Source organism: Maniola jurtina, chromosome Z, assembly GCF_905333055.1.
Source record: "Maniola jurtina chromosome Z, ilManJurt1.1, whole genome shotgun sequence".
Classification (NCBI taxonomy): domain Eukaryota; kingdom Metazoa; phylum Arthropoda; class Insecta; order Lepidoptera; family Nymphalidae; genus Maniola; species Maniola jurtina.
The window spans coordinates 1,877,017-1,893,856 of NC_060058.1; the positions used below are offsets into that span (position 1 = coordinate 1,877,017).

At 42.2% G+C, this 16,840-nt stretch overlaps 1 protein-coding gene across 4 annotated transcripts in view; it reads right to left on the reverse strand.

The window, feature by feature from the left end:
- The window catches only part of LOC123880336 (protein furry), a 114,891-nt gene that overhangs the window by 20,461 nt on the left and 77,590 nt on the right, over positions 1 to 16,840 (reverse strand). For 2 of the 4 annotated variants that reach the window (XM_045928421.1, XM_045928420.1), the window contains 19 exons: positions 16,397 to 16,488; positions 15,725 to 15,842; positions 15,008 to 15,177; positions 14,335 to 14,451; positions 13,536 to 13,705; positions 12,664 to 12,759; positions 11,283 to 11,471; positions 10,883 to 11,049; positions 10,222 to 10,480; positions 9,734 to 9,850; positions 9,465 to 9,568; positions 8,560 to 8,772; positions 7,931 to 8,128; positions 7,125 to 7,304; positions 6,474 to 6,602; positions 5,744 to 5,875; positions 5,156 to 5,300; positions 3,430 to 3,587; positions 2,452 to 2,526 (listed from right to left, as the gene is read on the reverse strand). In XM_045928421.1, coding sequence (XP_045784377.1) covers positions 2,452 to 2,526; positions 3,430 to 3,587; positions 5,156 to 5,300; positions 5,744 to 5,875; positions 6,474 to 6,602; positions 7,125 to 7,304; positions 7,931 to 8,128; positions 8,560 to 8,772; positions 9,465 to 9,568; positions 9,734 to 9,850; positions 10,222 to 10,480; positions 10,883 to 11,049; positions 11,283 to 11,471; positions 12,664 to 12,759; positions 13,536 to 13,705; positions 14,335 to 14,451; positions 15,008 to 15,177; positions 15,725 to 15,842; positions 16,397 to 16,488 — 2,829 coding nt within the window. Of the gene's footprint in view, positions 1 to 2,451; positions 2,527 to 3,429; positions 3,588 to 5,155; positions 5,301 to 5,743; positions 5,876 to 6,473; positions 6,603 to 7,124; positions 7,305 to 7,930; positions 8,129 to 8,559; positions 8,773 to 9,244; positions 9,278 to 9,464; positions 9,569 to 9,733; positions 9,866 to 10,221; positions 10,481 to 10,882; positions 11,050 to 11,282; positions 11,472 to 12,663; positions 12,760 to 13,535; positions 13,706 to 14,334; positions 14,452 to 15,007; positions 15,178 to 15,724; positions 15,843 to 16,396; positions 16,489 to 16,840 lie in introns of all 4 variants that reach the window. The other 2 variants (XM_045928417.1, XM_045928418.1) reach the window with 2 other exon arrangements.

The following is a 16,840-nucleotide window of genomic DNA, read 5'->3' on the forward strand; positions in this document are numbered from 1 at the left end:
TGTAAAACTTTTACACACTTAAAAAACGAAACCTAATGAAACAGACAAACAAATACGATTACTTTTATTTATTAAAATTTAGGAAGAAATCTATCCATATCGAACATAGTCCGCATAACGCCTTTTTAAGTTGAGTCAGAGCGAACGCAAATAGAAAACCATACGTTATTAACGCATGCTAACGAAGAACATATTCAGGAGTAACAACAGCTGGAAGAATCTTTACTCACGTTTAACCTTCTAGGTCTTTTTAGCTAATAATATATCATACAAAATATTGTAATAAGAAAGCGGCTATAGCAACACAAAATGTGACAACACATACACAAATACAGATGAAATACCATTCACGCATACCCTGGAATACTGTGACACTTACAAAACTACCAGTATAGTTAGTATCAGATGAACACCTCACAAACATTGATAGAATAAGAGCGTCGATACACAATAACGTCAGAGTAAAATGGACCTGAAGAATCTTGTAATAAAGTCAAAAATTCAGTAAGGACGATTTTAATTTCACTATGTTTTCACTTGGAGCGCTGACTGTAGATGTATATGAACATGAGCTTTAAAACAAAACAGTTAAGGTCCATTTTACGTTTAGGTTTCGACGATCGAATTCTATCAACGTCGATGAGATGTAAAATCTTATACTAAAGCTACAGGCATAAGATCAGAGGCCCTAGTGCAGCTTTTCAAGTCAAAGAGAGTTTTCTGTGACTTGAACGTTAAAGTTAATCTGTCATTAGTGTGGATCAGCAAATATCGTGATTTATGGTTCTTTGCCATTTCCGCGATTTTCTAACATGAAAACTTACACCAAGTGTGCTTAGTATGAGATTTTAAATCTCACTAACGTTGATAGGATTCTAAAGTCGAAATACAATAATGTCATAAGAAAATGAACCCAAAATTCTTTATTTAAAGTATAAAATTCAGTTGTAGATGTATGGACAAAGTTAAGCTTTAAAAAAGGAATTAAGGTTTATTTTACTTTAACGCTTATGTGTTTCGATTGTCGAATTCTATCTGTGGTGAGATGTAAAACCTTATACTAAGCCTATAGGGCACAGTTTTATCGTAATCGGAGACGACTAAGAAAATTAGAAGATGCCTTTCCTGTAAGCATAGCGGAGCGGAGACGTGTGTTTAACTAATTAAGTTATTGAGACGTCATGATTTGCTAAAATTATAATGCCACGTGACAAAGTTATCACGTGATCTAACAATGACCTGATTGGTCGACACGTGCCCCGTGCGCTCCACTTCAGTCGAAACGCATCATAATTGGGAATATTCATACTTAAGACAGTCCTATCTTTCAGAAGTGAACACAACATCCAGTGTAAATGAGATATGATGAGAAGCGTTAAGCCATGGTAACACTAGAACACCCAAAATGCTACATTCTGGGGCAACACTCGGTGACATTAATGTTTTCATACGTCTAGTCTGAGCCTTCAACATAGCGTGGCGAGTGTGCGGAAGCATGTATGTTAATATATGTTGCGGCGTTACCTTGGAACATAAAGTGGTAATTAAATCGTCCTATACGCAGCGATGGATAGAAATATCAATTTTATTATTTTCCTACTAAATGTTTTAAGGAAAATTATATCGCGTTTGAGCCAAGGTTTAAATAAAACATGTATTGTATGTACATCTTGTACGCAGTGTTCCCATTTGTTGTTAACACCGCAAATAAGTTGTGAAAGTGATTGTATACAACTTGTAAAATACTTGTAACAAAAAAAAGATTCCGACGAATTGAGAACCTCCTTTTTTGAAGTCGGTTAAAAATACCTACTTATCTCTGCTATCTGTCAACGAAAACAAGTTTCTTATGAAACATGTATTATCAATTTTTTTATAGTAAAGTTGAAAACCACCATTTTTTGGTGTAAACATGATATTAGGCATGTAATAATGTCTAATAATATTTTCTTATCCTCTACAATTAAAAGCTTGCCCTAGGAGCCGAAACGAAAATAGGGCATCGGGTGAGATTTGACCCTATAATATGATCTTTTCTTATGGTGTATCAGTAAGTCCTAACATCAAAATTTTAGAGATCGTTTTTATTTTGAAGTATGGAGGATCGATGTAATCCAATCATTACTTAGGAAGTTATTTTTCTGACACTAACACGGCAAGGGTCATTTTACCCCGTGCAATAGACTGTACATTCCAGTCTGCCCCTCATTCACCTTTGAGATTTTATTAGGATTTATAATGCATACATTGTGAAAACGCACTCGTCAAATTTGCTCTGTGTGTCAACTGTCATGTCAATGTCATACCCAAACATGAGGAGTGCGATCTCAAAATGTATGCACTATATTACCGTTCAGTGACACGTACATCGGACGTACACGCACTAAGGACACATCATGCTCTGTACAGTTTACGCTCATTAAAATTTGTAAAATTTTACAAGTGGCTTACGGAAGGACTCTTGGGCAGGCCGACGCGTTGGCCACACGTCGTAAGGAGGTTGACAAGGCATTCGCGGACTCGGCTCTGTGGAAAAATAATAATAAATTAGCAAAGAGCTGCTGGAACTAGAAGTTTGAAGTATAGTACGCGACAGGTTGAGATGGTGATCGGCGTTGGGACGCCCCGCCTAATTCATCGATTGCCATCTCAATTTGTCGCGTACTATAGATGGCATTAATAGTTGCATAAGTGCTGAATGATAATACATATCTCAAATTTCAGTACTGGCAGCAAGATGGCCTAGTGCTATGGGCGCGATACCCAGAGAGACGCTGGTTCGAATCCTGACGGTTCCGCAATTTTGAAATGAATTTAAAAAAATTAGGGAAGCGAAGCAAACTCCAGCGTTATGATTAATGAGAAACCAGTCAAATGCGAGTTGAAACTCACACACGAAGGGTTCCGTACCATCGTACAGGAAATAACACTTTATAATTTTTCAAAATTTTCATGGCGGCCATTCAAAATTTTTTATTATAAGCGGCAATAGAAATACACATTCTGTGAAAAGTTCACGCGATACAGCCCACACTGACGGTCAGACAGATGGCTAACGGAGGCTTCTAGAAGGCACTCTTCGAGTATGGAACTCTGAATAGGGTTACGACTCTTAGCAATGGGAAATACGTTACTGACAGAGAATAGGGATGATGACTATTGGTCAAATTAGTGACTATATTAATCAAACATCAAAACGCTTGATTAGTGAGAGATGTGACGTCATGAATATTTGACATAATTTAACGTACTTTTTTTAGTTAAATCGATAATTAAAAATGGTTAACAGATTCAAAACTAACAGCGGAGGTGGATATTACGAATTTTGGAAGACCCTCTATTTAATAATTCGTAAGAAATAATTTATTTTTGTCCTAGTCATCATCCCAATTGTGTCCGTCCGTCGAGTCAAGTCCAGGTGTCAGGTACCTGTGACATCCAGGGTCGTTTCCAGCCGGCAGCGAGCGCGTCGGCGGGCGACAGCGACAGCGAACGTCGCGGCGACGCGGCGCTGTGCGGTGCCGTCGCATTGGCGCCGCTCGTCTCCGCGCCCACCACTGTCGACGCTGAGCCCGACGTCGAGGACCCTGCGCCAAATACTTTTACTCGATCATCATCTCAACCCACTTACTACTACTTCCTACTTAATATCATAAACGCGAAAGTTTGTATGTGTGTACCGATGTTTGTTACGCTTTCACGCAAAAACTTCTGGACGGATTTAGTTGAAATTTGGAATGGAGATAGATTATACCCTGGATTAACACATAGGCTAGTTTTTATCCTGGAAAATCAATGAGTTCCCACGGGATTTTTAAAACTTATATCCACGGGAACTAAGTCGCGGGCATCAGCTAGTATTTAATAATATTATGTAACAACTTTTTTAAACTACAGTCATGCAATAAATGAATAAGTTTTAGTCCAAACTAATCTAATGAGAAACTGTTTTGGTATTTTACAGATAGCTGCAAATCATAACTTTGAATAGTGAAAACATGAAATGTTATATAATAATTAATATAGACATATTGTAAATAGAGCGAAACCGAATCCCAATCCTGCAACGCAAAAATGAAGCTTTGATGGAAGCATCAAGCTTGATTAAAGTAACTTTTAGCTAGTATTTTTTACCAACTACGCTACATATATTTTTCTAAAGATCCCTTTGACTGAAACAGCGATAGGGAACGGTGTGTAAACAAAAAAGAAAAAAAAATCCCTTCTACACCGAAAACTCCACCACGAAACGAGCATAAAAAAGTTGTAAAAATAAAATACGAAAAACTCGATACTATAGAGTGGGTGTCAAAATCACAAGGGGGAAGAATATAAGTATTATATTATAAGAATTAGTTTGTTTTAAACTTAGCGGGGTAAGGATGACAATATCGGGTTGCATGATTATGTTCTTGTCCCAAGGCGGTGATTAAAAGTTTTAGTGAGAGGTTACGAACTTGTCGCTTGAGGAACGATTAAAATAATATCATGGCTGCCATCTCACTGCGCATCGCATCGTAAAAGAATTCATACGTGAAATTTTTCTACATTTGGTTTTTGAACTCATTCAAATAGGGATGGTGCCTTCTAGCCAAATCAGCAAATTTTTATCAAATGTCAAAACGCTCGCTTAATAAACGAGTTTGTATGAAATACATAGATGCGACGTCTTAAGCATTTGACGTAATTTGCCGTACTTTTTTGATTACATCGATGATTTAAAATGTTTAGCAAACTTAAAACTAGCAGATGTGGATTTTACGAATTCTGGACCAGCCTCTATTTAAGTTTTACTAAGAAATAATTTATCCCGCACCAAACTTTCAACCCTGGCAGCTTGCTGTAGTAAAGACTGCCTTACATTATAGCGAGGTGTGAGGCAGGGCGGCTATCTTTGCTGCGACGAGCAAAATGGGCGTCGCGCAAGAGAGCACCGTTGTGTTCATAATAGATCTCGGAACCTCCCAATATGCACTGAAGGTGGCCACCGAAGGGGTTTAGTAGCTAAACATCCTACAAAACCCGATTTTCCCCAAGACGTTGGGTGTCTTTAGAAGATTTCACCTCCGTAAACAGAAAAAAGGGGTACTACACTCCTAAACGATAAGGATAAGGTATGAGGAACTGTTGAGCATAAACTTTATGATTTGGTTACCTTTGTCCGGGGTCGCGCTGGAAGCGTTCGAGAGTGAGCTGGGCCCCGTGGCAGGTTGACTGCCGCTCTTGGGCAGGTACTTCCGCCCGATTACGGGCGTCTGGGACAGGTCGAACGTGAAATCCATCGTGCGGCCGGGCAGTTCCTGCGACCAGATATGTTTATGAGCTTCACTTTCAATCATCAATACCTGTATACCTCTACCCATATCATACCCTATCCACGTAAAAAAGTTAGTATAGCGCTGTCTCTGTTACGGATTTCCATAAAAATGATAGAGACAAAACTATCAGTGGGCGTTAACCATTTTGAGTCACCAACCAATCACAAACGGAACATTTTCCAATTGAATTTGGAATGTTTTTTAGAACATGTTGGTTCTTGATTCTTTCCACGGACAGGGTATAAAAATACGTCTGTTTGTTGTTTTGTCCTTGCGTCACGATTAAATTAAAGAACTGGAGACTGGACAATTTTTTTTCCCGGAATATAAAAGAGTTCCCACTTGATTTCAGAACTAAATCCACGCGGAAGAAGTCTTGAGCGTCAGCTAGAATAATGAAATGTAAGCCGTATAGAATATACTACCTTCTTCCCATGCAAGTCGGTATCGAGGAGCGAAGACGTGTGGTCCCAGTGCGGGGGAACCACCAGAGTGGAGCACCGCGTCACGACGAGTTTGAGAATCTTCATCGCCTCCCGGTAGTTATTCCCGTCTTGCTGTACCAAAACAAAAAATAATTACTTCTTTAACCTTTAGTCTCTCTATCTCTAGTGGTTCCTTTATTTCTGAAGATCGCGGTCCTGGTGCTCTTGCAACCTCGAGCGGATTAATTGCTTCCATCAGCTTCGATCGGAGGCTAGTCTTGCAATTGTGTGAAATTCGCACATGGACCATCAAGGCGAGAGAAATACAAAGGATATTCGCGTTGAAGTGTGATGCTGGAGACGTATGTTGAGGATTTCTCGGTCATCCAAGCGCACATCCGGATCTATCCTGACACAGCTAGGAGTAAAAATGCGACTTTCCTCCATATGTTACCAACGCCTGCTCACCTACTTCGGGTACATAATGCGACGAAGGAGTGATAGTTTGGAAAAAATCACTTCTTTGAGGTATAAGACGTGATTGTATAATGATAAGTAGTGATTGTGAATACGGGTGTTTTAGTATGTAACTACAGATACTAATGTCACGTTAATATTATATAATCTGGTGAAAACCGCACTGTGCGTTATAGCATACTGTGAAACCCCATAGTAGTGAATAGGAGTGCTAGTTTATTGAAACGCGTTTTACTAAGCCTGTTAGTCTTACGTCAATGAATTTGGCGACAGCCCGCAGCAGGTCTGCGTTGACGGGTTGTGCGGCGGGCGCGTTCAGCTCCACGTAGTACAACATGCAATGCAGGATCGACAGCACGGGCAGTTGTAGGTTCACTGCACCCTGCGCACATAATAACAATCACTAACTGTCGTATAGTTGCAATTTGCAAGTTATGTTAAATTACTAAAAGTGAACCGTTATCTGACACAACAATAACCGGGCAACCGAACTTCGAAAGCAGAAAATCTTCATAGATATTAGCCATAGCAGCATATTCACCGCACCTGCACGCACTACAATAATCACAACCGACCGCATAATTGCAATTTGCGAGCTACATTTGCTTTAAAAAAATTATTATCGGCCCGAATATGGATTGATTCTTCTCGAAGAAGTTCTCATTGTTAAAATATGAAATTCCCATTCCGCAAATTCCGTCAGTAGTATGTTTAATGATTAGGATTTTAAAAACAAAATGCAAACAAAGTCACTTATAAACAGGCAAGTCAGTCTGCCAACAGTCCGTGAACCGAGTCACTTGGAGAAATAGTTTCCTAGATTTTTGACACTGGCGAGGTGCATTGCGCTGGTTCGGCACAACGAAAAGCTACAAAACAATATAAAAGAAGAAGAGATAGTTACCTTCTCCAACACCTCAACGAGGAAGGCCAACATCTGCAGCGAGAGATGCGAGTAGGTGTCCCAGAGGTACTTGACCACACACTTGGTCCATTGGAAGCTCTCCTTGCTAAAGGTCCGGCGCGAGTACAGCGTCATCACCGTGCCCAGATTCTCCAACTTTTTGCTTTTCTCTGATGTGAACTGGTAAGAAAAATTATGACGTCACGTCTGCTTGCTATACAGGGTGTAATTAAAACGCTAGCAAAAACTTAGCCTTTTTATTCTACTTCATAAACACAATCCAATACCAATAACCATTTGCCTGGAGTTTCAGGCTGAGATCTATAGAGCGCACTTTGACTTGGCTCACACTTAAGTCACTGTTAAAACGAGACAGCGTTATACCGCTGGAATAAACCTGTCTCGTTTTAACTGAAACTTAAGTCTAAGAAAAGTCAAAGTGCGCTCTATTGATCTCAGCCTTAAAGTATAGATTTCAACCGTAGTGATTTAGTATTTTTGAAACTCGCAATATAGCGTACAAAGCTGCCACGTCGTAACAGGGACATTGACGCACCTAACTAGGCAATATTCATTGACCTCTCGTCAGTCAAATGTTTTATTAGCAATATATTGTGATCATCAGTACTATCACCTGTCTTCGTTTTTGCTCGCTCTACTTACACTTTGTATGTAACACGGGGAAAACAGTTTTTGGAACTAAGCATTGGTATTTACCAATGCTTAGTTCCAAAAACTGTTTTCCCCGTTGTGTTGTGTGTTCAGAAATACGTGTTTTTCAGTATCGTCAATAAAGGACGAATTACCTGCGCGATGTGGCACGCGGCGCGCACGCACAACTCATTGGCATCTTCGTAGTGTAGTAGCATGTAAGGCAAGAGCGCCACCACGGTCATAGGGAAGGCTAGTGACTGCGTGGGATCGATCACCGGCAGCTCCAGCAGTGGGATCATGTCCACCAGCACGCTCACCACCGGCTCGTACGTGTTCGGGTGAGTGCAACCCTGTTGGTAAAATTCTTACACATTCAAAATGGCTTAGGCAGAAAAGGATGTAACACGAGATTCGTATCCAAAAAAGCTTTTTATTTGATCACAAACTTTCTGGAAACTTACATGCGGCGCCACACACCGCTTCGTGTGGTCGGCATGGTCTGAGGTCATTTGATGCGTTTCCGATGCGTTGCGGTACCGCAACGCAATAAATTCGCCTATTAGGTGCCACAAGAGCACTGTATTACCGCTCCAACAGAGTATATGGCATTGTACCGCATCAACACCCCATGTCGTCTACCTGGTCCCAAGTCTAAGCGTGGACGGCGCAACGCATCGTTTGGCGTTGAACTGTGAGTTATAGGTGGGATAACGCAGTGGCACCGCTCAGTTAGCGCACCGCTGTCGCTAAGAATCCTGTGGTATCACTAAGTCATACGAACCTTCAGCAAGAGGGAATGCAGAGAGGAGGGTCCGTGAGTCCCGTGGGCTTGGGTTCGGTCGAGGCGCTCGCGAGCGTCCGGGCGGTCCAGCGGCAAGCGAGCCATCACACGCGATAGCAAGCGCACGCCCAGCAGGAACTCGTGTTCATAGTCTGACTCCAGCAGAGACGCGCCCACCCAGAACAGCGTCGCCAGGATCGTCAGTTTGTCATCCTGTACCCACGTTGGATTCATTTACATTTGTGATTATGTCATGACAACGTTGGTGAGATATAAACGCTCATACTAAACACACTGGTAAAACGATTCTATGTTATGCCAGTAAGCGTTGTCGGATATGTCGTAGTGGCTACGTTTAACATTGGGATTCATAGTCAAGATAGAGGCTTCTTGATGGGACCATTCAGAATCGTCTGTCATATTCAACCTTAATACATTGCATTAGGGTTGAACATGACACATGTGAAAACTATTATGATGGCCCTTCAACAATAACTGAGGTGTGATGTCGCGGCGCAAGAGCGTCGCACCGCATGCGATTCCCAAGTACTCAAATTTGTTGTCTATGATAGCAGTGAAGTACATAAAAATAGGTGCACATGAACGTAATGGCATGTGAAATAATGTGATTTTCTACGAAATTCACGAGCAATGAACATCGTGCACTACTGATTTGTGATCGCACCTGAAATATTGCGTGGTGGTTCTCGGACGTTTGCTACAAAATGCCAAAATACGTCCATTACAATTTGTTAAGAAGCGCATATAAATCTATATTTACAAAAGGGGAAATCAACTGACTGTCATTCAACATCTACCCGAATGAAGCCGAGGCTGGTCACAGCTAGTCCTTCATATAAATAATGAAATTTCAAATGAAAAATAAATAGTAGTAAGGTAAATACCTGCGTAGCTGAATCACCCAACAGCTTGAGAGACTGAGCCGACCTCGATCGGCATAAGTTGGAGCACACACCCTTCGCAGCTTCACAGGGGCGCGGCCGAGCTTCTGTGGAATTAAAATTCTGTGTAATTATTAATGAGATAATAATATTAAGACCTTTGACATGGGTGTGCGTGTGTGTGTGTGCGTGCATGTGCGTATGAATGTGCGTGTGTGTACACGTATGCGCGCACGCGCGCTTGTGTGTGTATGTGTGTGTTGACAGCTCACCATGAGGTTGTTTTTCGGCAGGCGGGTTGCTCTTGCGCATGCAATAAGACACTGAGTAGCTCGTGCTGCGCGTGTGGTTACTGACGCAGCCGACGCACACGCCCGGCGAACGCTTGCCTGCAATGCACACACCTGTGAAAATAATTCTATATTAAAAAGACTAAAGGACATGACAGTTGACACAGAATATATATAGCGAGTGAGTTCTCAAAATGTACGCATTATACTAGAGTCAAAAAATGACATATTTTCAATTTTGTGAACAACAAAACTCGAAAGCGACGTCGGACCAGTAGTGATATGTATAGCTTTGCGATCGGCCGTATGTGCGGCTAGTTTATGTCATAATACAACGCGCGAGAACTCATTTGCTCTAAGCTTTTACGTTTTATTTAGTTATTACTGTTATAATGTTTCTCACGCTTTCGAGTTGACGAATATTTTTTTAATTACTTCTTTATTAAAAAAAAAGGTATAACAATGCTCACCAGCGGCGTACGCGTTGCCGTTCGGCTGTGGTCCGCCATCTTTGTTATTCAAGTTGGGCGTAGACTTGAATATGTCCCGCATATAGTCGAGCGGGCGGAAGTTGGACTCGAGCGAGTCCACCGCCGCCTCGAGGGTCAGGAGTAGTTCTGTAACGTAGCCTTGCATGTCCTCGCCCTGCTCGGCCACCGTCTCCACCAAACGGGACAGAATGTCCGACACCATCCGACCCGTCATAGCCACGCCGATAAAACGGAACACCTAGATCAAGAATAAGTAATGGTCTAAGATTTGATATTAGAAATATCTACCTATTCGGCATATATCAATCTATACACTATCTAGCATATACCACTCAGAGTAAGGCCCTGCATTCTATGCGCTCAGGACACAAAACAGGGCGCTGATTTCAAGATGTGTGCATCTGTGTATGTGTGTGTATGTAATCCCCAACCTCACCACATGAAGCCCTCGGCAACCTGGGCGGTCTACTCGGCTTCTGGAGCGAGCTTGGATGACTGGAGTGACTTCGGCGGGGAGGGGTAATGCACGCACAACAGACGGAAACGTTGAAGTACGGAAACCAGAGAAGAAAGAAAGGATTCTGTGTATGTGAATGTGCGTATTTACGTGCGTTCATGTGCGTATCTTCCTTTTCCTTACCTGCAGCGACCTGCCCGCGTAGTGCCTAGACGGACAAGACAGGCCCAGTTGTAGGGCAGTCTGCGCCCATCGCTCGGAGATGAGAGCGTGTGGTAATGATTCGCGGAATATCCGCAGCGTATGGCGAAGGAGGGTCGCCATTTGCTGGCAACTGCGCAGGGTCCATACTGTGAAGAAAATTAACTTGAGTCAACTGAATTACCATAAAGACAAGTAGACTACCAATTCCTAAAGACGTTCATCAGAAACGCTCGAAAAGTGTTATGGACGATTTATTTATCTTCAATTTATTTGAAAGTCAGGGGCTTTCCATAGTATTTTTCCGTTATGAAAAGACATCTCGGTTTATGGATTGTATACGCCCGCACCAATACTTGTCTGGTATCCAAGATCAAGTTACCTTTGGCCGTTATGTCCTCGTACTGCCATAGCGGCAAGTGCGTGGGGCGGCTGGCAAGGAAGTGCACAAGCGACTTAATGGCATCAGCCACGGGCAGCTCGGCCGCTACTTGCTCCGCTTCCGCCTCCGCGTCCGCGAGCGCGTCGCCCGTCACTATCACCGGCAGTGACGGGTAGTTGTCCGCGGAGCCTGTGCGGGAAACGACATGTATTGGAAATCCAAGCTTAGCGAACATCAAAGGGCTTGGGAAACTTAAAAGAAACATGTGTGCAGTTCACACGCACAGTGAAACCTTCAGAAAACTAAACTTCGAGACGAATGCAAAGTATCAGGAGAAGGATAAATATAGGGTTTATTTATTACTAGAGGATGCACGCGACTTCGTCCGCGTGGATTTAGGTTTTTAAAGATTCCGTGGGAATTGTTTGATTTTCCGGGATAAATGTCAATTACAGGGACGCAAGCTACCTCGGTACCAAATTTCATACAAATCGGTTAAGTACAGACAGACACACTTTCGCATTTATAATATTAGTATGGATGGAAGTATGGATAATATTAGCTGATGCCTATGATTTCGTGCGCGTGGATTTAGGGTTTGAAAATCTTGTGGGAATTGATTGATTTTCCGGGATGAAAAGTAGCATGTCACTCTACAGGCCTTTAACTCATGTAAAAATGACGTCAATCCGTTGCTCCGTTGCGACGTGATTGATGAACAAACTAATAAACTAATAAACAAACACACTTTCGCATTTATAATATGGGTAGTGATTTTTTTTGCATTTCCTTCTACATTTAATTAAACATTACATGTTATACAGACTCCAAGTTTTTAATTTCAACAAATAACACGAGAGGCTTATGGTAACTAAAGTATGAAATAATAGGAAACTCTATAATATTATAATATAACGTCTGTTGCGGCGTAGATCGGAACGCTGACCGCGGGCGTGGGCCAACCTGATTGGTCCACGTAGCTGTGTCGTCGACTTTTTCAAAACGTCATTTCAAATGGACATTCGACATTCGCTTTTCGTTTTATATAGAATAACATCGTGGTTTTTCGAAATCGCATATTGTAATCGCTAATTAGTTTTGATTAAATCGAAATATCAAAAGTTCTTATTTTTCTTCAAATACCAAGCGCAAACACGTCTTCCATTTCAATCTCTTATGCATGTGTTGGCCACTTTTTAGTGGCGCTCTAACATTTCCGCCCGTACGTAGCTCTTGGCATGTTCCGGGGTGCCTTTTTTGACAGTTCTTCAGACAGCAGTTGAGGGCAGTTGAAAGCAGAGAGCGGACTAAATATTGAATTGGAAAAAAACTTTGAGCAGCATCTATTGGTAAACGAATCAGAGAATTGATAAACACTTACCTTCAGGAGTGACTTGCGGATCGGACGAGAGCGAGCGTACGTGTGAACGCGGAGAGTGGCCGCATTGAGCGAAGTTGTCGAATATTGCGTCTGGTTCTAAAACAAAAAAAAATTAGAAGTAAAATAAACCCAAGATTTACCTAAAATTTGAAACTTGCAACAACACTTAGCACTAGCAGTACATTTGAGGAGGTCAGAATAAATAGGGAAGCTTGTAACTAGTGGTTCGCTCCAAATTAAGACTTCGCGGTACCTCATAATGACATTGGACGCAAAAAGAACTAAAAAGTTATTGGAAATGGTTCGTCGAAAACGTTCGCCTGTAAAAATGCCGAGAGCAATACCGAAAGAAGTTCGCTTCACTATTATTTATTACGAAGTGATGTTAAAAATAATGATGCCCATTAAAAATGAAATAATTTCGTATCTTTATAACATTTATCTGATTTTACTATTTGATGTTCAAGTACAGGAAAGAACTGAAATTATATACAAGTTTCAGTTTTTAATATAGCGTCAAATTTAATCTCCACTTTAAAGTCCCGTATTTCGTACGGGAGCCCCCCCCCCTCTCCAAATAAAGCTTTTTATATTTTTTTATGCAATATTCGGGTGAAGGCCATCAGTTTACCTATTATGTTTAAATTTAAAATAGTTACATTCGTACCATGTCAGACGATGCGTTACAACGTCGGACCGCGCCGCACCGCATGCGCATGGGCCTTGAGACCAGAGAGACTAGGCGGGGAAAAGTGGTGGGGTGAAACGCCTTACTCGCTGACGGAACGACATCTCCTGTAGAATCTAATACGGAAATTCACAGTGGTGCGGCACTGCAACGTATCGGAAACGCATCATGTGACCTGTCTTACCTGTGAAGTTGTGCGGCACAAGCGGCAGCGGCGGCGGCGGCAGACCCAGGCCGAGTTGGGCACCGCGCGCTGCCAGCAAAGCGCGCGCCACGGTGAGGTGGTCGTGGTGCGCCGCCACCGCCACCAGCAGGTTCAGCAGTAGTTGCCGGCAGTGCTGGTGTACGATCCATCTGACGACCATACCGGAAGTTAGCGCAAGTATACTAATTAATAGTGCGCTCTATGGTCGCTCCACATCGAGCGTGAGAACATGCTTTTGCCATCAACATTTACGAGCGCAACATGCTCAAGAGCGAGCGAGATGCGTGATTTGTGAACAACAGTTGCTATGAAGTCAATAGCTTTGTAATTTCGAAGTTTCTTACATGGTTTATTGACGCACGAAGTTTCCTTAAAATTTAGTTTAAAATAGAGATGTTTCAAGGGTCATAATTTTTAAAATAACATAATTTTACTATATCAATTGTTTTTGGGCATAGATAATGGACAGATAAATCTATATATAGCGTAGTTACAGACCTAGAACAATAAAGAATCGAATGATAGGTCTAATACATTTGTATGGAGAAACGCATAAGAAATGTGCCCTCAACAGTTATTCTTCAACCCCCAATGTCATAGCGATGTTTTCTACGTCAAATAGTACATTACTGTCCAGGCCGGAAGAAGACTCAAGGGACAAGGACAGAGATAAACAATTTGTAGGGAGTCAAGAAGGGATGCTCTTCCACGATTACCCATAAACCGAGAGGTTGGTGGGATCATGGGAGGTGGGGATTTTAGCGGGAGCATTCGTTACCTGGTGTGGTCCATCCCCAGAAACACGATATGCAGCATGAGCGGCACATGGATAGACCAGTCCAGCTCCACCCCATCCAGTACCACATCACACAGCAGCATCACGGCCACGTTGCACCTGGTGGGATAAACAGACTCCCTCATATTAACCCCGATTCACATTCTGTGAAGTGGTAAGTTTAGTAGCAAATTGGTGCTAATTAGTAGGTACAATTAGCTGCGGTCACTCACGCACTGTAATTTGCAATCTGATATTCGCAATCACATAATAATGTCACATATGTCTATAGCTATCACAATCGAAGTAAATTGACGTCGCTTAAGTTCTAACACTTCTAGCACCACACAGTTTTGAAGCATCCGTTGACTTTTTTGATGCCATTCACTAGAGCCTCCCATCAGACTTTTTTGTCTAGTGAGAGGGTTTGGCCGTGGCTAGTTACCACACTACAAGCAAAGCCGTGCCACCAAGCGAATTGGTATGAGAAGTGGGTACGACAATAGTGCAACGGTTGGGGTTTGAACCGCTGACCTTTCGAATTTCAGTCCACTTCTAAAACCGACGAGCTATTGAGGCTTAAAATCTTGTTTTTTTTCGTGTTTCTTTTCCATTGATCTAAATAAAACCTGTTACACCTCTCTACCTAGACGTAGTGAAAGTGACTCTTACTTACCTATGGAAACCGGATACAGGCTGGCTGGTGTCGGGCAAGTATTCAGTGAGCAGTGCGAAGAAACCGCCGTACTCCGGCATGGGTAGAGGTCGCGGCTGCGGCACGTCCACGCGTGCCTCTTGTGGTGTACCAGGCGCAGTGCCACCGACTGACTCACTGCACATACCCGTCTGGAACCAACAGGATACAAAAAATTACAGTACTACCACTTTCTTAGGTTACGCTGATGTACCTGCGCAGAAAACTTATTTTTGAATGGCGCGAAAATATCTCAGCCAATCATAGCACGCGTCTACCCGCTATTAGTTGTTTCCTGTGCGCCATATTTTGTACGCACGAATTATAAGCGAGATCGAGGCTGTGTTGTTCTTGCGTTTAAAAACTTCACGTCAAATAAAATAAATGCCAAATGTAACTTAATATGCAACTGTGTTTAATGGGGATGGCGCCACAAGAGATCCGGCCAATGCAAGCTGTAATCTTCATAGCTTCTTACTAAAGAGGTTTCAGGTTTCTTATGTTAACGTGACAGTATAATTTTTTTTTTTAGTTATGGTGTTTGACAGCTAAGCGGTTCCACAGATGATATATAGGCCCGTATCTCTATGGCAGGTTCGCTTATGCGCCACCTGTCGGGATAAATTGGTAGTGAGGATCCCCATTGGAGTCAACCACAATTACACAGGCTCTTGGTACTAAGGCTGGAGGCATACTCACAGGTGTCGCATCACCGTCAGAGGGCGGTAGAGGCTCGTCTTCAGCGGGTGGGGTCGGGCACGGCGGCGCAGATGCCCGCTTGTCTTGCGCGCGCGACGGAATGTCTGTCTTAGCGCTGCTGCAACCACGACAACACACTTTAAACCTTCATTTTGTGAGCTCACAACAGAATTCGACCATTCAAAAACTTTAACTTTAAAGCAAAATCGACCTAAGCCGACTTGTTTTAAAGATCAAGTTCAACATACAACTGCAATAAGCGTTTCATGTGGAAACATGCAGTACACTCCTTTTATTTTAAAATATTGGATAAGCAGTACTCATTAGTGAGCATTGCTTATCCAATTAGTTCAGATAATAATTTGTTCAACAAAACTAGACGAATATTCTGTAGTGTAATTATATTTTACAAGAAGTTATTCATAAAATAAAGTTAGTTGTGGGTCAACCAGCCTCGTTTCGTGACATGGTGGTAGTGGTGGGATTCATTACATATTCCCTTTTCCTCTCCAACGAAGCGTAAGACTTGTAATAGGAGTAGGTACGACAATAATCTATCTAGTTGGGTTTGAACCGCCAACCATTCAGATTTGATTCCGCTCTATTCTTCAAAAATATGCGCAGAATTGAGGATTTTTTGCGGATGTCAGTTAAATTTGCACAAATACTCACGACGCCTTCGCTGGGTCTTCTCCGCTATGTCGTTTTGTGTGGATGGTGCCTTTCTCCACTGGCGCCAGCTCCCCAGTTCGTCCGGTCGCATCCTGAGGTCAATCCAGCTTGTTAATCACTCTTTAGAAAAGTTATACAAACATATTCAGTTTTTCAGTCATTTTGTTTAGTGGGAGGCTACGGCTAAATCCTTGCTTCTTTGCGTACCAGCTTGCATTTAAAAAAACCTAAATCTGTAAAATGGTTAGGTTCAAAACTAGTCGGGCTTACGTCGACTTAATATACCTGAGTATAGCCGTAGCAATTTATACTTACAACCTAAATCCACGTGGAAGAAGTCGGAGCCATCATGTTGTTATATTTTATAATAGAGACCAAAACAATAGCCCATAGTTGAAAGTTTTGGACCAACCATTGAACCACTACAGTAATTTGCAACGCATT